Source organism: Anabas testudineus, chromosome 23 (assembly GCF_900324465.2).
Source record: "Anabas testudineus chromosome 23, fAnaTes1.2, whole genome shotgun sequence".
Classification (NCBI taxonomy): domain Eukaryota; kingdom Metazoa; phylum Chordata; class Actinopteri; order Anabantiformes; family Anabantidae; genus Anabas; species Anabas testudineus.
In genome coordinates, this window is record NC_046631.1 from 14,500,067 (window position 1) to 14,520,286 (window position 20,220).

Here is a 20,220-nt window from a genome sequence, read left to right on the forward strand (position 1 = left end):
GAAACAACATGAGGGTGTTTGTTCCCAAACAGCTTTGTTTCTGTTCTAATTTCTGACAAGACAACAGGAAGATGCAGAGGAAAATAAAAAATAAACAAAGTGAAAGAAATCAAAGTTTATTTAGAAGTGAACTCTAGTTTTGTTGTGCTGTAGTTTTTCATTAAAGAAGTTTAAAAACAGAAAATGAATAAAAACTTTAAATATTAAAAAAAATGAACATGAACGTTTACAATAAGGTCTTCACTGAGCATGCGCACTGGCTCGTCCAGCCTCGGTCGCTAGAGGAAGTTCAGCGACTTTTACCTGTTGGATTCACGTCCGTGTTTCTGCTGCTACAGGTGAGTTTTACCGCTTCGTATCGTCTCTAAATGTGTCGCTAGGTGCAGATAAAGGCTGTAACCGTGTATTTGTCTGATATTGACCTGATAAACGGTGTTTTATGGGTTAATGACTCTGCTCAGGTGTCGCTAATTAACGCTGGTTTCATTTCACGTGTTTCACGTGTTTCACCTGTTTCACCTGTTAACGTCTCTTTAAAGGTTTAAATCTGTTTTTATTCTGTGTATTAAAACCTTCTGAAGTACTTCACCTCGTGTTCTGTGGTACTTTACACTACTTCATATTCTGCAGTAGTCTATCTCATGTACTCCGGTAACTTGTGCTAAGCTAGGCTACAACACATACTGCGGTGTTCTGTGGTACTGTAGTACAGGTGTGTACTCGTTATTCTGTAGTACTGTAGTACATGTGTGTACTCGTTATTCTGTGGTACTGTAGTACATGTGTGTACTCGTTATTCTGTAGTACTGTAGTACAGGTGTGTACTCGTTATTCTGTAGTACTGTAGTACATGTGTGTACTCGTTATTCTGTAGTACTGTAGTACAGGTGTGTACTCGTTATTCTGTAGTACTGTAGTACAGGTGTGTACTCGTTATTCTGCGGTACTGTAGTACATGTGTGTACTCGTTATTCTGCGGTACTGTAGTACATGTGTGTACTCGTTATTCTGTGGTACTGTAGTACATGTGTGTACTCGTTATTCTGTGGTACTGTAGTACATGTGTGTACTCATTATTCTGCGGTACTTCAGTACGTGTGTGTATATGTTATTCTGTAGTACTGTAGTACGTGTGTGTACTCGTTATTCTGCGGTACTGTAGTACAGGTGTGTACTCATTATTCTGCGGTACTGTAGTACAGGTGTGTACTCATTATTCTGCGGTACTTCAGTACATGTGTGTACTCGTTATTCTGTAGTACTGTAGTACAGGTGTGTACTCGTTATTCTGCGGTACTTCAGTACATGTGTGTATATGTTATTCTGTAGTACTGTAGTACAGGTGTATACTTGTTATTCTGCGGTACTTCAGTACATGTGTGTACTCGTTATTCTGCGGTACTGTAGTACATGTGTGTACTCGTTATTCTGCGGTACTGTAGTACAGGTGTGTACTCGTTATTCTGCGGTACTGTAGTACATGTGTGTACTCGTTATTCTGCGGTACTGTAGTACAGGTGTGTACTCGTTATTCTGCGGTACTTCAGTACATGTGTGTACTCGTTATTCTGTAGTACTGTAGTACAGGTGTGTACTCGTTATTCTGTAGTACTGTAGTACATGTGTGTACTCGTTATTCTGTGGTACTTCAGTACATGTGTGTACTCGTTATTCTGCGGTACTTCAGTACATGTGTGTATATGTTATTCTGTAGTACAGGTGTGTACTCTTTATTCTGTGGTACTTCAGTACATGTGTGTATATGTTATTCTGTAGTACAGGTGTGTACTCGTTATTCTGTGGTACTGTAGTACAGTTTTGTGCTACTGAAGTACAGACGTCTGTATTACTTAGAAACGTAACTTCCTACAGGTTCTGTGTAGGTTACTGTGATTTTAAAATTTACTGCATTGGATGAAGTACTTTGCTTCAGGTTCTGTGGTACTTCAGTACAGTTCTCTCCCAGATACTTTGCTTTATATTGTGTTGTACAATTATCATGCTGTACTTCATGTTGTGTGGTACTTCATTGTAGTGATGTACTAGTCAGTATGTGAGACATTATTGCTTCTTTTGTGGTACTAAAAATCTGAATATTCTGTGATATTTTAGGGTACTGCCTGTCCTGTGGTAACATTACTACAGTCCAGTTATTAAATACTGTACTTCATGTTCTGTGGTCCTTAGCTGCATTTACTACATGCTTTGTAGTACTATGTAGTACTTTACTAGGTTATACTTTAGATACTGAAAGACATTATGTAGTTTACATTCTGCAGGACTTTACTAAATGTTGGGTGATGCTAACTTTATGTTGTGTAGTATTTGTATCTATTATTCTGTGGTAAACATCAAAAACAGTTTTAGCAGTACCACAGACTGTGTTTAAGTACTACAGGACCTTCAGTAAAATGTTGTGATAAATGATCCAAAATACCACGAGCCTCAGGGGAGACGGCGGGAGTTTACCCCAGGGTCCATTTTGCAGTACTGTACATGTCGTTATTTGGATGAAACATCAAAGTGTGTCTCAGCCTTCAGCTGGTTTCGTTTGTGCAGGAGCTCAGTGAACTTCCTGAATGTTTTACTGTCGTATCTCCACAGACGGACCGACATCCACCAGAAATGACGTCCACATCTGACCTGGAGCAGCTGGCAGAGATAGGTGAGTTTAATCCACACGCCGACACGTCATCCATGAAAACACAGAGGATTATGAGAGTGCATATATTCATTAAATCACCATTTGGAACTATAAATGTTACCTGACGCTGTCCCTGAACGGCTCACTCACACTCTGCTGTTCATATAGACAGTTTCTCGACATAAGGTCCAGTTATGAAACAAACTCATAATTCCAGGATAAAATATAAATTAAACAGGCGTCAAGCAGCAGATATGAATGAATCAATGGGAACGACCGTGAAGCTGCCCAGGAGAGACGATCCTGAGGCTGGGGCGTTTTACCGGCCTGACACTGTGTAAAGGAGGATGAACAATGAGTGTTTGTTTTTCTGGTTTCATTTTAACCCGCAGTAAACTTTGCAGTGGTACCGTTATCATGCACTCTGTGAAATGTTTTAATACTTGGCTAAAGTAACCTGAAACCAATTTTCTGCTGTGAGTCATTTACTTTCTATTGTCTGGAGACTGGTAACATTTCAGTCGAGTCTCAGGAGTTGACTAAGGACATCGGATCATTTCTGCAATTAACTAACTGGACTCCACATTACCTTAAAGACATTAACTGTTATACTGGACGGCCTGCTGCCTACACAGCATGTAATCACCCATATGAGGATGGGTTCCCTGTTGAGTCTGGTTCCTCTCAAGGTTTCTTCCTGTTGCCTTCTCAGGGAGTTTTTCTTGCCACCGTCGCCCTCGGCTTGCTCATCAGGGACAATCTCATTTCATGATTCATACACATTCACTGTTCATGTACTGTTCTTTGGTTGTGTAAAGCTGCTTTGTGACAATGTCAATTGTAAAAAGCGCTCTACAAATAAAATTGAATTGAATTTCTGATTCAAGATTTGATCAACTTGAAGATTCAGGTTCTCGTGCAGCTCCTAGTGTTTATGGACATTATTGATGAATTTGATTGTTTCCTTTAAATGTGTTTTTCCCGACTGAAATTTCAGATTTTTAATCTTTTATGTGTGTAGTGAATTAAACCTGGCAGGATCTAAAAGCTTTAATCAGCTGTTTAGGGAGTTCAAACCTGCTGCAGACACTTCCTGTTTACATTGATGTTTCTGTGCGTTTCTTGGAAGCGATCTGGACATGAACCAACAGACTGAAGTTTCAATTACGGAGGAAACAGTCAGTGCTTCAACTACAGCTGTTAGTGACCGTACACTTACCTGAATGATAATCAACTATTATGATGATCTACTAATGGATCACTGTTAATAACAACATGTCTGCTTTTGTTCATCTCTTTACTCATCAGCACTTTCTCCGTCATGTATTCATCATCATGTACAGACCAGTCTGGTCACCCTTTTTATAATATTTTGCCATATTTGCAGCTCTTGTTTTTTTTTATTCCATCTTTGTAAAAAGACTACGACAGCAGACTTAAGCATGAGCCTGATTTACAGGGTCTCTGCAGGATAAATCTCCAGTTTCACTCAGACCACTTCTTCTCTTCCTGTGTTTCTGAACTAAACTGAGTCTTTTGTGCGTTCACGCTGAGCAGCATCATTTCCTCTGTGTTATCAGACCGACTGTGTTTATAGAAAACTTCCCTTAGAGCTGCAGAACAAACACAGATTCGGACGGTGGTTTCCACCCAGTCCTCTGGCTCTGCTCCAGGGTGGTTTTGTTTTTTTTAACTCTGACAATAAAGAACAGATAAGGAAATAATCTGGAGAATGAAGGTGGTGCAGTGCAGGAATCTGTGATATGGTTGAGTTTTTTTACTCCTCATTTAAAGACTTAAAGACTTTTGGTTTCAACACAAAAACATCAGGCCTTAACATTTACACAGTTATTTGGATTTATTCTGTGGTTTTAGTTCATATGTGGACATATATTAGATAAATACTATAATATTTTGAGCTCCTAACCTTTGAGAACTGTGTTAGGGATGGATTTAATCTCCCTCAACGTTCTTTATTTATTGATGTAAATGTGCTGAAGTTAAAGCTGAGACTTCATGAAGCAGACAATAGGTGTGTGGAGTTGAACATTATCTGAGAGTTTATTGTTGGACCTGTGTGACAATAACAGGACGTAGTTTAAAAAATCCTCACTAACAGATCAGAAACTGAACCATTTGGCTTTGTTTCTTCACTAAGTAGTTTGTGGAGGCAGTTCTGCAGGTTGAACCAGGGAAATATAAAATGTTCTGATTTCACCCCAAAGAAACGCTGTGAAAAGTGTCTGACAACAAGGACTGCCCCCACAGTTAAGAGAGATAATGAAGTGAAGTTTCATTGCAGTGCTTTTATTTGCATTTATTTTTTTTGCCTTTTTCTCCCTAATGTTTTATTGCAGTATATGAAGCACATTAATTCCATTTTATATACAGTGGCAAGAATAACTTTGTGAACCTTTTGGAATTTCATGGTTTTCTGCATTAATTTGTCATAAAATGTGATCTGATCTCTGAACTTCATCTCTGGAAAAAGTATATGAACCCCTAGCCTAATGACTTCTCCAAGAGCTGACTGAAGCTAGGAGTGAGCCAACCTTGAGTCCAATCAGTGTGATGATATTGGATGTGTTGTTGAAAGCTGTCCTGCCCTTTAAAAACACACACCAGATTTTTGGTTTACTGGTTTCAAGAAGCACTGCCTGATGTGAACCATGCCTTGCAGAAAAGGGCTCTCAGAAGACATACGATCAAGAATTGTTGACTTGCATGAAGCTGGAAAGGGTTCTCCAAATAATGTTCATGTGTCCACAGTAAGACAGACTGTCTACAAATGGAGAAAGTCCAGCACTGTTGCTACTCTCCCTAGACATGGTCGTCCTGTAAAGATGACTGCAAGAGCAGTCTACAATAAGACAACATCAAACAAGAATGGAGTACATGGGAGGACACCACGGAGGAAGCCATTGCTGTCCAAAAAAAAATTTTTACAGCACGTTTGAAGTTTGCAAAACAGCACCTGGATGTTCCACAGCACTACTGTGGGGCCTGGATGGATTGTTGTCATTGATGGAAAAATGAATTCCAGAGTGTATCGAGACATTTTGCAGGAAAACGTAGGACCATCTGTCTTCAAACTGTGTTTTTGTATTGTTGTGAGTTAGATGAAGATCAGAGCACATTTTATGACCAATTCATGCAGAAAACCATGAAATTCCAAAAGGTTAACAAAGTTTTTCTTGTCACTGTATGATCAAACTGGCCATAAATATTATTATAGTTGGTGATTTTTTTATTTTCCATTAGAAAATGTCTGAAATGGTCAAATGTTAGTCACATTTTACTGTGATGTCTGATGAAGAAAAACCTCTTTACCTTTCGGTGTGTTTTATTTTTAAGTTCAGTGAAAGTGTTTTTTAAAAATATTAAATCTGTTTCTGTAATCAAACTGGGACTATACTAAACTACTATATCGTTTTTTCTGTTAATATAATGGATAATTAAAAGGTGCAGCATCTTTTATCTACTGTAACTGCACACTTTTCCTTTACTTCTGACAGAGCTTCAGAAGGATGAGGAGGAGATGGTCACAGATGGTCCATCAGCTCCTCCCAGCAGAGGTTTAAGTGCTGATGTTTCCCACCCGTATTATGATGTGGCTCGACACGGCATCATCCAAGTCTCGGGTCTGTTCAACTAAAAACCAGTGAATTGAACTTAACATCAGAATGATAATGACTGATCCATGTTGCACTGTGTTCTAAAACACGACTGTTTGATCTTCAGGGGATGACAACTACGGCAGGAAGTTGATCATCTTCAGCAGCTGCTGTTTGCCTCCATCACACCAGCTGAACCACAGACGCCTGCTCGAGTACGTTCACATTAAAATGATTAAGGCCTCAGCAGATCTGAATTCAGGAGCATTACATATTTGTTGTTGCTGTGTTTTCAATCTGCAGGTATCTGAAGTTCACCTTGGACCAGTATGTGGAGATGGACTACATCCTGGTCTACTTCCATTATGGTCTGAGGAGCAGCAACAAGCCGTCTCTGAAATGGTTACGAGAAGCGTACAACGAGTTCGACAGGAAGTAAGTCCCCGACGCCACTGAGATGTTGGTCCATGCTCATGTTAGTTTTAGTGGTGGGAACGTCCCTCGGACCACGAAACATTATCTGTAAAACAAAATCTAACCGTTCATCTCAAAGCAGACGGTCCACTGTGTTTTCTCTTTTTATGTGTTTAATAGTGCATTAAATATACTTGAAAACATACTGACTGTGTTTATATGTACTTCAGTTACTTGGTTAGTTGTTTTCTACAGCAGCTGATGAACAGAGACCTGGTCACTGTAATGGGCGTAGGTTAACAGAGAAACGAGAACTCCTGGTTTTTAAAATGAGTCGTACTGAAAGTGAAACCAACACAAAGTGACTGAGTGAGTCAGTTTCCGCTGACTCGTTGTTCAATTCAGGAGATGGAGTTCTCTTTTCAGAATGCTGTTAAAATCTGAGCCACACTTCCAAACACAAGTCAGATTGAGTGATTCCTGATCCACTGCATGTCTCACTGATCACCTGCATCACCTGATGTCTATATAAAGATCATGAAAATGTGTCTATTAGTCCTCAGTTCTCACATGATCACCTCTGAAGTCTGAGTTTGACTTTTCCCGTTTGTCCCTCAGATACAAGAAGAACCTGAAAACTCTGTACGTCGTTCATCCTACAAACTTCATCAGAATCGTCTGGAACATTTTCAAACCTCTGATCAGGTAAAAACACTAATTGGACTCGACAGGTAGGACTCAGACTGGCCTCAATCACAGGTGAAATCATCTCTCGTTGTTTTTCTTCTGGTTCTCTTCAGTCACAAGTTTGGGAAGAAGCTGACGTATGTGAACTACCTGGCTGAGCTCAGAGATCACCTGAACTACGAGCAGCTCATCATCCCTCCTGATGTTCTCAGGTACGTGACTGTTAGATAAAAGTAACGGCACTGAATCAAACATGTAGCTCAAGTGGGGTTTGTCGCTAAAACAAGAAATACATAATGACAAATGATGAAAATCAGCAGGAGCTGCTCCATTCTCCAAACATCCAGGAGACGTAAATGTTTATTGGGAGAGTTTAACACGTGTTTGGATAAACTACGGGTTGGACTCGCCTAACGACCCATTTTAGGGGATAAGAGGGGTCAGCAGAGGTTTGACTATCACATCCTTCACACCCTTAGTTTCATCTAACGAGTCTATTCAGGAGGGGTGGAGTGAACCAACCTGCAGCATTAATTAGTGTCTCTGACCAACTGTCTTCAGACTGAAGAAGCTACTTGATGAGCAGTGAAACGTTTCGACCTGACAAAGAGGAAGTCCACTTGTCGTGACTCAACTTCCAGATCTTGTGATGAGCTGAGAGAAGCGGCTGCTGTGAATTGATGATTTGTACTGTGAGAACTGATGGTTCTGTTAGTTTGTAGGTCAGTAGGTTTGGTTAAGAACTATTTTAGAGTGTAGTCACCATGATGAAGGGTCCTGTAGCAGCTAGTGGTCCTGGTCAGAGTTCATGTTAACAGAGTTAAATTAATATGAATTATGTGGCTCTTTGTTTCCTGACGCTCCACTTATCACAATAAAGATAAAAGATAAAAATGACGATGATCCTACTCATGGTTTAAGTGTTAAAGAAGCTGGATGGACAGAATTCTCCTTCCAGAACATGTTCTAAGCTGATTCTGATCCCTGTCCGGTCTGTTTTAGTAGCAGACTCATTAACATGTGGTCCACTCTGATCTGTTCTGTTATTAGAAACTAACTTCATCTTCTGATGCTGTGATGATGCAGTTTGTGTCTCATCAATTCTCTCAGTACTGTTGGTGAAGTCTGCTCTGTGTGGAGTGAACGTCCAGAGAAATAAATGAGGAACATGTTGGTCTCAGTTCTGCAGTAGTTTGTCTGATCACTGCTGATAGAAGGTTCTAACAGAGACGGGTCATCACTGCTGCTCTGGTTCATGTTGTTCTCATATTTGACTGTGTCGGCTGATGTGAGCACATCTCAATGACCACAGACATGATCCCTACGCTCCCCGGTGTAGCGATACTGCAGTTTTTTACCTAAGCAGCTCTTTTAAGGACTAAGATGCTTTGTGAATCATTTTTATCTTTTATAGGATTTAGTCTGAAATTTAAGGGGAAATTCTTGAAAATTGGCATTGGTACATCTTAATAGTGTTTTAGAATTTTATCACTAGGAGAAACTTTAAGTTTCAGGAAGCTTTGTGAAAATAGACTCTGAAGAACTTAAAGAAAGTAAGATGTACCAATGTTTACTGCTAATGTGTAAATATATGTTCAATTAATATTTGATATATTTTCTATGTAGCTTAGTGTATATAGTGTACACTCCAAAAATCCATAAAACTGATCTTGAGTTTTCGTCAAAGTGGCTTAAAAAGTCTTAAACTTCACTCGGTGAGACCTGCAGAAACTCTGTTTACAGTGGCAAGAAAAACTTTGTGAACCTTTTGGAATTTCATGGTTTTCTGCATTCAATCAGTGTGATGATATTGGATGTGTTGCTGAAAGCTGTCCTGCCCTTTAAAAACACACACACCTGTTCTGGGTTTACTGGTTTCAAGAAGCACTGCCTGCAATGTGTAACTAAGTCACTTTCCATTCAAGTTCTACAGTGTGTTTTGTTGTTGTTATTGTCTATACTGTGTGTTATTGTTGTACTGTGTTTTGTGTATTGTCGTGTAGATTTTGTTACTTACTGTTTAAATGTAATGTTTGCTGCAACACTAAAATCAATAAAGAATCTATCTGTCTATCTATGTGAACCATGCCTCACAGAAAAGAGCTCTCAGAAGACTACGATCAAGAATTGTTGACTTGCATGAAGCTGGAAAGGGTTAAAAAAGTATCTCCAAAAGCCTTGATGTTCATGTGTCCACAGTAAGACAGACTGTCTACAAATGGAGAAAGTTCAGCACTGTTACTACTCTCCCTAGACATGGTCGTCCTGTAAAGATGACTGCAAGAGCACAGCGCAGAATGCTGAATGAGGTAAAGAAGAATCCTAGAGTGTCGGCAAACAAGAATGAAGATGGACGGATTGTTGTCATTGATGGAAAAATGAATTCCAGAGTTTATCAAGACATTTTGCAGGAAAACGTAAGACCATCTGTCCCCAACTGAAGCTCCACAGAGGATGGGTGATGCAACAGGACAATGATCCAAAGCATACAAGTAATTCAACAGAAGAATAGCTTCAACAGAACAAAATACGCCTTCTGGAGTGGCCCAGTCAGAGTCCTGACCTCAACCTGATTGAAATGCTGTGGGGCGTGACCTTAAGAGAGCCATTCACACCAGACATCCCAAAAATATTACTACACTGAAACAGTTTTGTGAAGAGGAGTGGTCCAAAATGACTCCAGATCGTTGTGCAGGTCTGATCTGCAACTACAGGAAACATTTGGTTGAGGTTATTGCTGCCAAAGAAGGGTCAACCAGTTATTAAGGCCAAAGGTTCACATACTTTTTCCACCCTGCACTGTGAATATTTACATGTTCAATAAAAACATGAAAACATATGTTTGTGTACTATTATTTTCAGCAGACTGTGTTTTTCTATTGTTTTGAGTTAGATGAAGATCAGAGCACATTTTATGACCAATTCATGCAGAAAACCATGAAATTCCAAAAGGTTCAAAAAGTTTTTCTTGTCACTGTATGTTCAGTGACATCTGTTGGTTCTAGACACAGTTTGAGGTGGGTTTTTTGCAGAATATCACAGAGATGATGCAGTGAAAACTTGAAGACCTTAAACATGTTTTTATTGCAGGAATAAAGTGCAGGTCTAAGTCAATTTCCGTCAGAAACGAAGCATTTATTTTGCTTTTTAAGCATAAAAACAACTTTTAACGTTGATCTCCTCATTAACTTGACATATTGAGTCGTTTTCTGTTGCCTGTCTGCTCCACATCTCACTGACATCACTCAGAAATCATTTTATTCTTAGAGCAGATTTCAGGCTCCGAACTTACCTGAAGACACTGATCATCGTTCGACCAATCGGAGCAGAGTTTACCTTGTAACCATGGTAATAAATCCACAGGGTCTTAACGGGCTTCACTCACCCTGCAGTGTTGGAGATGACTATAATCAGTGGACTTGGGTATTTTCTGTGTTTTCTCTCAGACATGATGAAAAGTTACGAGCGGCCCAGAAGGGTGGACCCCCTCCCTCGGTGAAAACCCCCCCTCCTCGACCCCCCCTGCCCTCCCAGCAGTTTGGTGTCAGTCTGCAGTAGTGAGTCTGTTTCTGAACACATTCTTCATAAATTCACATCGTTAGAGAGTTTGTTCATCAAGCTGCTTGTTTCCTGATCAACAGCATCAGAGAGAGGAACAGGGAGGCGATCATCCCACCTGTGCTCCGTCAGACCGTCTCCTACCTGAAGCAGAAAGGTGAGCTGCATTCAGGGACTATAAAGAGTGTAGTTCATCTGTGTTTTGAAGCCCATCTAATAAAACCTGCAGCCAAAACAAAACCTAAGGAACAGACTGAACTGTGGTTCAAAAATCATCAGACATTTATAACAGGACAGTTTCGTACCTGCTGGGAGACACCGTCCCTGTGCACTCAGTTCACTTCCTTCAATAGATCTGAAGAAGTGTTGAAGATTCTTAGATGTTTGTTTCATTTTTCTTCTTGTGTCTGTCCAAATTATTTCATATGTCTTAAATAGTTGGCTAAAAACCTGACCTTGACCATTGTACATTCATATACGCAAAAAACACCAGTGAGATTTAATCTCTTAATTTGAATTAAATGTTTCAGGACACGTCTGTTGGTTATAACATGTTGGTTTTCTACATTTCTCTGACCTTCAGTACAGCTACAGGTTGTTTGTGTGGATGATTTATTATTTTGTATTCAGATCCAGAAAGTAGCATCACACTGGTCCCCCCCAGTAAAAACCCAGTGGGATCCTTCCTCTGCTGGATCTCACGCTGACTGGTCTTTGACAGATTTCTTTCTCTGTCAGGTCTGAGGACTGAGGGGATCTTCAGGCGTTCAGCTCGAGTTCAGCTCATCAAGGACGTTCAGAAACTCTATAACCTGGGTGAGCAGCCCCCCACACCCCCATTTATCTAAGGAACAGGAAGTGAGGATCAATAAGGGCGTGTGCCGCAGATCAGATAACATCAGTCGACTTCATTACAGTTCAGTCTCTCAGCGAAGACACAGGACACAGACTGGACGGCTTCTTACAAACAGCTCGAGATGAAGGAGCCAAATGAAACTTTAGCTGGTTCAGTTCTTGTTTCAGAGCTTGTTAGTAGCACAGCACAGTTATGTATGTGGTTCACAAAGTTTTTCTTGCCACTGTAAATACTGATGCACTTAAACTTCAAACGATTAACTTGTGATTTTAAATGATCGGACTGAAAGCTGGAGACGAGTCATCACATCTCCTGCATCACTTAAAGAAAAGACAGACGTGTCTTTGTTCTGCAGATTTGTGTTAATTATTGCGTTAATAATAATAATAAAGATTAGACTCTACTCTTCAGGGAAGCCTGTGAACTTTGAGCAGTACGACGACGTTCACGTTCCGGCTGTGATCCTGAAGACGTTTCTCAGAGAGCTGCCGGAACCTCTGCTCACCTTCAGAGTCTACAACCAGGTCCAGGAGCTGCTCAGTGAGTAGTCGTAGATTTTATTTTTACAATTGTCTCAGTTTTTATCAAAATGTCCTCCAGCGTTGCCTTAATTTAACTTTCCTGTGTGTGTTGTGGTCTTAGTGTCTGAGGAGGTTTTGTTTTTCACTGTGGACTAATGTGAATCCCTTCGTTCTGTGTTAGATGTGGAGAGCAGCCTGCGCGCGACGAGATGTAAACAGATCGTTGAAAGTCTTCCTGAGCATAATTTCATCGTGGCCAAATACCTGCTGTGTTTCCTCCACATGGTGAGAAACGTTCAGATGTTATTGTTGACAAAAACAGAGTTTGAGGCAGCAGCAGTCCTGATAAAAGATGTTTAGTCAGAGTGAAGAGCAGATAATTACAACAGAGACGGACAATTTAACGAAACACAGACTCGGTCATCAGCATCGGCCTAAACACACATCTCCATGGAAACCATGTTTACTGTACACAGGTGTGGCTGTAGGTGTGTGTCTGTGGATCAAATGATTAACAACAGTCTGGATGAATTATAATATTAATCAAACTTTGTCAGTAACACAAGTAAAATAGGATCCTGCAGCAGTGAAGCGCCACCTAGTGGAGATGCTCTAAAAACTTGATTTTAGACTGAGATAATCTAGGATCTCATGAATGTTTCAGTCCAGATTTGTTTCACATGTTCAGTTTGATTCAAGCAGAGAAAAACGTCTAGAACTAAATATTTTAAAGGTTTGAAATTTGAGAAAGGAAAATGGAAATAAAATAAGTTAAAAACTTGTTGGGAACTGTTTGTTTACTTCATGTTGTTGATGATTAACTGATGGAGCCGTGTGATTGGTCGCCGTCAGGTGTCCCAGGAGAGCATCGTCAACAAGATGAGTCCGTCCAACCTGTCCTGTGTTTTCGGGGTGAACCTGGTTTGGCCTCGTCACGGTTCGATCTCTCTCGGCGCTCTGACTCCCATCAACATCTTCACGGAGATCCTCATCGAACACTTTGACACCGTGTTCGGCTCCCGCTGCCCACCTGGACAGGTAACGCCCTGAACCCACAGACAACATAGCATCACACCTGGACCCGGTTACTTCATTTTTCACTTTTTGGTTCACTGGCCCGTCCAACACCCACAGTAAAATATCTGGTGGTGATTCTGACTTTTTAAAGCTCCACCAGTCAGATGGTTCTGAAACTGAGGACGAACCTTAGCAGCAAAGGCCCAATTCTGGACATTTGATTTTTTCTGAGGTACCAATCCGAACAGACTGAAACAAGAGACATTAGGAAAGATTTTTATATCTGCTGTAGCCTTTAACTCTGATTTACTGGATTCACTAAATTTAGCATCCAGCTAATGAAGAATCTTGAATTGTTACATGAACCAAAAACTGTCACATCCGGTCGTTTGTGTTTTATATTTTGTGTGATTTTCTTTGTGTGATGTGTCACATGCACCAGAGATGACTCGGTGCTCTGGACCAGTCAGGCAGACATGAAGGGTTCTTTAAATAATCAGTGTTGTAAAATTGGTAAAACTTACTTTTATAAAAAATTAAACTGCACGAACTCAGCAGCCTGTTGGTCTGTTAATGTTGCAGATACAGATTTAATGTAAAGAAGAGTCACTTAGTTACAGCTCAGAATATTTCTCTTCTCTGATTTGTTAAGCTGAACAGCCAATCAGTCGTCTACTGGGACTATTTCCTGAAGCAGCTTCATATTGGTGTCGGTTTGAATGTGTTTTATGTGTTTGAAGAGGTAAAAAACAGCTGAAATGCGTAGCTGTCGTATGTTGTAACCACTCCAATGTATTTTATGACCCACACGTCGGAACCATCAACTAATGGAGACACTTACTAATAACGTATTTAGAGACATGAATATTTGGGATTATCTGAAAGTAGCGCCACTAACATCACTCTTCACACTCTCACTGCTGATTTTACAGTGGCAAGAAAAGTTTGTGAACCTTTTGGAATTTCATGGTTTTCTGCATCATAAAATGTGCTCTGATCTTCATCTAAGTCAAAACAATACAAAAAATAATAGTACACAAACATATGTTTCCATGTTTTTATTGAACATAACATGTAAACATTCACAGTGCAGGGTGGAAAAAGTATGTGAACCTGGAGTCCAATCAGTGTGATGATATTGGATGTGTTGCTAAAAGCTGTCCTGCCCTTTAAAAACACACACCAGTTCTGGGTTTACTGGTTTCAAGAAGCACTGCCTGATTCAATTCAATTCAATTCAATTTTATTTGTAGAGCGCTTTTTACAATTGACATTGTCACAAAGCAGCTTTACACAACCAAAGAACAGTACATGAACAGTGAATGTGTATGAATCATGAAATGAGATTGTCCCTGATGAGCAAGCCGAGGGCGACGGTGGCAAGAAAAACTCCCTGAGAAGGCAACAGGAAGAAACCTTGAGAGGAACCAGACTCAACAGGGAACCCATCCTCATATGGGTGATTACATGCTGTGTAGGCAGCAGGCAGTCCAGTATAACAGTTAATGTCTTTAAGTTAATGTGGAGTCCACGCTGATGGTTTAACAATGTGTAACTAAGTCACTTTCCGTTGAAGTTCTACAGTGTGTTTTGTTGTTGTTATTGTCTATACTGTGTGTTATTGTTGTACTGTGTTTTGTGTATTGTCGTGTAGATTTTGTTACTTACTGTTTAAATGTAATGTTTGCTGCAACACTAAAATCAATAAAGAATCTATCTGTCTATCTATGTGAACCATGCCTCACAGAAAAGAGCTCTCAGAAGACTACGATCAAGAATTGTTGACTTGCATGAAGCTGGAAAGGGTTAAAAAAGTATCTCCAAAAGCCTTGATGTTCATGTGTCCACAGTAAGACAGACTGTCTACAAATGGAGAAAGTTCAGCACTGTTACTACTCTCCCTAGACATGGTCGTCCTGTAAAGATGACTGCAAGAGCACAGCGCAGAATGCTGAATGAGGTAAAGAAGAATCCTAGAGTGTCGGCAAACAAGAATGAAGATGGACGGATTGTTGTCATTGATGGAAAAATGAATTCCAGAGTTTATCAAGACATTTTGCAGGAAAACGTAGGACCATCTGTCCCCAACTGAAGCTCCACAGAGGATGGGTGATGCAACAGGACAATGATCCAAAGCATACAAGTAATTCAACAGAAGAATAGCTTCAACAGAACAAAATACATCTTCTGGAGTGGCCCAGTCAGAGTCCTGACCTCAACCTGATTGAAATGCTGTGGGGCGTGACCTTAAGAGAGCCATTCACACCAGACATCCCAAAAATATTACTACACTGAAACAGTTTTGTGAAGAGGAGTGGTCCAAAATGACTCCAGATCGTTGTGCAGGTCTGATCTGCAACTACAGGAAACATTTGGTTGAGGTTATTGCTGCCAAAGAAGGGTCAACCAGTTATTAAGGCCAAAGGTTCACATACTTTTTCCACCCTGCACTGTGAATATTTACATGTTATGTTCAATAAAAACATGAAAACATATGTTTGTGTACTATTATTTTCAGCAGACTGTGTTTTTCTATTGTTTTGAGTTAGATGAAGATCAGAGCACATTTTATGACCAATTCATGCAGAAAACCATGAAATTCCAAAAGGTTCACAAAGTTTTTCTCCACTGTAGCTCTGACTCTGGAAACAGACACTGGACTCAGATCTTTTATTCTTGAACTTTGTTTATTAATGACTCCATTTTTCGTAAGAACTTGGTACAAAAAAGTGAGACTACTCTTTAACCATTTACCACCGTTCATCAATCGATCAGCTTTTAATGCATCATAAAGAAGAAAAAACTACATTGGCATATTTAAGACAAACACTTTCCTATACACACTATCCACTGGACAGTCCCCTTATTAATGACAAAGAAAAACTTCTACTTCAACAGCCAACAGACATTTTTCATTTCCATCTAAATCTCATGTCGTCGTCGCCTCCTTATGGCAAAATAATACATCGAACAAGCTAGAAGTCAGAATGCAGAACTGGCAAACAATAGAAAACCCCAGTGTTCTGGTTTCTTCATTTTTTGCTCCTTGATAAAAGAATATAAAAATGTTCTAACTTTTTTCTTCTTTGTTCAAATGTTGTGTCGTGTATTAAAATAGATCTGTTTAAGCACTGCACAGTTTCTCCCGGAGAAGAGTTCTAGAAATGGATGAAGAGGTTTGGGCACGAGGGACGAGTGGAGGGTTTTGTTTGTTTTTTCATCTCTAGGGGCAGGTGAGGTTTGAAGGGTGGAGGACCGACGCGACGACGGAGCGCTGATATGGTTCCATCGGTTTTCCTCGGAGCAGCGCGGCAGCTGAGGCCTCGATATGCGTCACACGGTACGTTCTGGTTTCAGGTTCAACATCTCACGGATCGTTATTTTATTTATAAAGACAAATCAGGAACGGTGTTAATAATGATACAGAGCCTGGACGTGTGGGGGGGGATGATTTAACTTAGATAATTAATATTTAATTAACTAAATCCTGCTGTCTGTGGCTTTTCTCTATTTCATCTGATTGGGAACATGAAGACTTTCTGTTGGTCTGAGCTTTTTATTTAACAGTAATTAATAATTAACGTGTCTCAAAAACGGCTTAAAATGTAGTGAAACGAGGAATCTTTACTTTACCGCAATGTAAAAAGTGAGAGTAGCCGAAAACTGAGCCCTGAGTGTGAATGTATTTTGATTTATTATTACAAGATAATAATAGGACAATTTTACTGTCGCAGCTGGTCACATGGGTGTTAATTTTAACGGCAGATTGTAATAATCAGATTAAAAATAATTTGTACCATTAGCATTTATAGGCTATCAATCATTTAGAAACATTGATCTGTTCTGCATTTATATCTGAAAGTAAAATGATTATTTTATGAATTTAGTTTTAAAATGTGGAAATCTGCTCCGATTAGAACTTGTCTCATAACCAGTTGGTAAATGATGGTGTGAACAGAAGCTGCCTCATATTTATGGTAAATTCTAAAAGTCTAAACGAGTCTGTTTGGTTCCCTCGACACAGATCAGGCTCTGTACGATCCTCAAACGTTGGGCTGTAACTGTGCGTGAGTTTTACAGTCGACGTACTTTTGCATCCAAAGAATTTTTCATTTTAACGACGACAGGTCAGAGCAGAATGAAATGAGCTTTAACGTTGTTTAACTTTTTTCTCACTTCATTTATTATTAACTTTACTTTCTGACTGTTTTACAGGTCAGATGTGATTTTTAAGATTCACAGTTGGTCTTGACTATTGGAGTTAGGGTTATTTTTTTTGTGAGCTGATTGCAAACAGAAAATTCTTTGGCTGAAAAGGAGCCGACGTCCTGACCTCAGTCAGCTGATGAACTGTCTGCTTGTGACAGTTTCATCCATTTAAAAAGAAAATCATTTGTTCTGACCTGGATATGATTCTTCCTTTTATTCTTTTGATAAAAGACTTTTTCTCCGACTTTTTCCAACCGTGTTCTTGTTTGTGCATTAACAGGTGGCAGAGAGCGGCACCTCGACTGTGTGGTGAGTACAGTATGACCTGAAATAAAAAACAAACTAAATCTAGGTTTGTAACACTTAAACCGAACCTCTCTGGACCAGCAGGAAGACTAGTGAGACAGGTGAACCGAGCAGGAGACGGCGGCTCCGGCCTGCAGGTTCACCGACAGTCAGTGTTGTTGCAGTTTGACAGAGTTGTCCCATTTCTGATTTACTGGTGTCTAGAAAATCACACAACAAAGACGAAAACTCTGGATTCAAACGATTTGTACTTGAGGCAGTGTTCATCTGTCAAGTTAACAGGCTCGTCACTGTTAAACGTACATAAAACACGAGTTAAAACAAAAAGCGAAAAATATAAAACAGGCAGGGAGGAAAAAAGCGCTATAGACATAATTGGTAGATGAGTGATCCCAGTACAAAAACAAAGAAGAGTTTTTGGCATATTTTCTATACTGGTTAAAGAAGGAAAGGGACTGAACGGACACGTTAGTCCTTCTTTCTGTTCAAATGTTTGTTTCCTGTGAGACCAAAAATAAAAACAGCAGCAGAATCAAGATACAGGAAGAAAAATAACAGAAATGACTTAATTTATACTTTGAATAGTGGAAAATCTTAAATCTTTGAATTTTTGTTGAGCAGATTCTTGGTGTTTGCCAAATGTTAAAGTAAATTCTGTATTAGACCTAAAAATGTTTGAGCTCAGGGTTCGTTTGAGTTTTTGTACAATAAATCGTTTTGTCTGTTGAGCTGGTTCCAACTTCTCCAAAGCTTCACTCAGTCAATTCTGTCAGAAAACATTTTATTAATGATTTAACTGGAAGATAGTTGCAGCCCCAATGTTTAGTGTTAGTAAATGATGCTACGCGACTTGAATCCCTAAACATTTGAACATTAATGAACCGAAGAAAACAAATTGAAGTCGATTTCTTGTTTGTGCTGCTGTGAAACCAGGAAACCAACAGTTGAACAAACGGACTCGCCTCAGTTTCAGATGCGTCTCCAGTAAAGTTTGAAACAAACAAACCAAACCTGCGATGATGATGATATAATAATACAACATATGTACAGTGATCCCCTTGAATACTCCGAACTCACATTGTTCAACAGGCATCAGCATGAAAATACTAAAATCTCCACTAGAAATGCTAATTTCTGTAGTTTTATCTTAAATACTTTTTTCTTTGACTTTACTCTATTAATACTGAAAAAAGTTATTCTCTGCTTTTGTTTGAAGGCTCGTTTACATACACGATGAAAACATTTCCTGAATTATTATGGCAAAAACATTGTTCATAGGAGAATGAGAACAAACATCTACTCCGATATATCAATGTACATTCCTGTCACTTCCTCGCTCCCGTTTTCTGTTACTACGACTAACTCTACTGTTCTCTCTCGCTATACGCAGAACAATAATTATATCTGTGTTTAAAAAAGGGAAATATGTTTCAGGCAGCGCAGGAAACCTCCGTTGTTCCTGCAGCAGCTCTGTGATCTAACTTTTTGTAATAAATACATTAAGGCCAAGAACGTTAATAAATAGAAAAGAAAATAAAAAAAATCTCGTAAGCACTGTAGGTGTCGGGTTTTTAAAAAATACTTGACTCGAGTGGAGGAAGAGTTTTTGTCGCTTAAGAGAAAAGATGGTTGATATTATTCAGACAAAACAAATCATCACTGCCCTCGATGTTCTGTAAAAAAGTTGGAGCACCGCGGGGAGCGGGGGTTAGTTGTTGTCGGCGTCCTGGCCGTTGGCGTGGCTCATCTGCAGGGGTGCGGCCGAGGGGCCCGGGGCCGCGGTGCTGGTGGGTTTGCTCCAGGACTGGGAGAGCAGGGAGGCGGCGATGGTGGCGGTGGTCGTCATGGTGACCTGGATGAGCTGGTCGCGCTGGATCAACCTGATGAGAGTTTTGAGGCGGTCGAGCGACGCCTGCGTGTCTCTCTGCTGACCCAGGAGTCTCTCTCTCAGGTCCACGCATTGCTGCAGACACGGGGAGCAGAAGGATCAGACCTGATGTTGGATCGTTCAACATCAGAAACCAGCTCATCCCTGAACGTTCGCTGACTTTATACTAATTTGTGCATATTACTGACTGTTCATGCATTTACAGGTGTAAACACAGAAACTGAACTGGATCTGGACTAAGTAGGACCCAGAGCTTCCAAAACACAGCTGACCTACACTGTGCTCTGTACCTGAACGCCTCCTGTGTGGACAGATGAAAACTGTGACTGGTTGTGTTGTGTTTTTACTTTGAGCGTCTTGTTGAGCGTCTTGTCTTGTTCCTCCAGACGAGCGCACTCTTTCTTCAGCTCGTTGTTTCTCCTCAGCAGCCGTCGCTTCTCCTCCTGCCGAACTGCACAAACAAACACATCAGTATGAACATCCCTGTGACACGCAGCCGTGTCGAG

General features: G+C 40.1%; 2 protein-coding genes across 2 annotated transcripts in view; one reads left to right on the forward strand and one right to left on the reverse strand.

Moving 5' to 3' along the window:
• The first annotated feature begins 267 nt into the window (after positions 1-267).
• On the forward strand, positions 268-19,973 carry LOC113163421 (rho GTPase-activating protein 8). The gene is made up of 14 exons (XM_026362027.1): positions 268-338; positions 2,605-2,665; positions 6,160-6,285; positions 6,386-6,473; positions 6,562-6,693; positions 7,291-7,377; positions 7,473-7,571; positions 10,806-10,916; positions 11,001-11,074; positions 11,656-11,733; positions 12,185-12,313; positions 12,476-12,579; positions 13,147-13,332; positions 19,580-19,973. Exons 2-14 carry the CDS (start codon positions 2,626-2,628, stop codon positions 19,871-19,873), a joined length of 1,548 nt encoding a protein of 515 aa, XP_026217812.1. The 5' UTR covers positions 268-338; positions 2,605-2,625; the 3' UTR covers positions 19,874-19,973.
• phf21b (PHD finger protein 21B) overlaps positions 19,972-20,220 on the reverse strand; it is a 66,493-nt gene continuing 66,244 nt past the window's right edge. Inside the window, exon 13 of the mRNA XM_026362025.1 lies at positions 19,972-20,165. Within this exon, the coding sequence (XP_026217810.1) occupies positions 19,987-20,165 (179 nt within the window). The 3' untranslated portion in view covers positions 19,972-19,986. The remainder of the gene's footprint in view (positions 20,166-20,220) is intronic.

Bases quoted from the DNA above. Each gene is read 5' to 3' on its own strand.
- LOC113163421 (XM_026362027.1), top strand. From the start codon at position 2,626: ATGACGTCCACATCTGACCTGGAGCAGCTGGCAGAGATAG. The intron at 10,917-11,000 runs GTGAGTCTGTTT...CCTGATCAACAG, and splicing joins TTTGGTGTCAGTCTGCAGTA to CATCAGAGAGAGGAACAGGG. The intron at 13,333-19,579 runs GTAACGCCCTGA...GCTCATCTGCAG, and splicing joins CCCGCTGCCCACCTGGACAG to GGGTGCGGCCGAGGGGCCCG.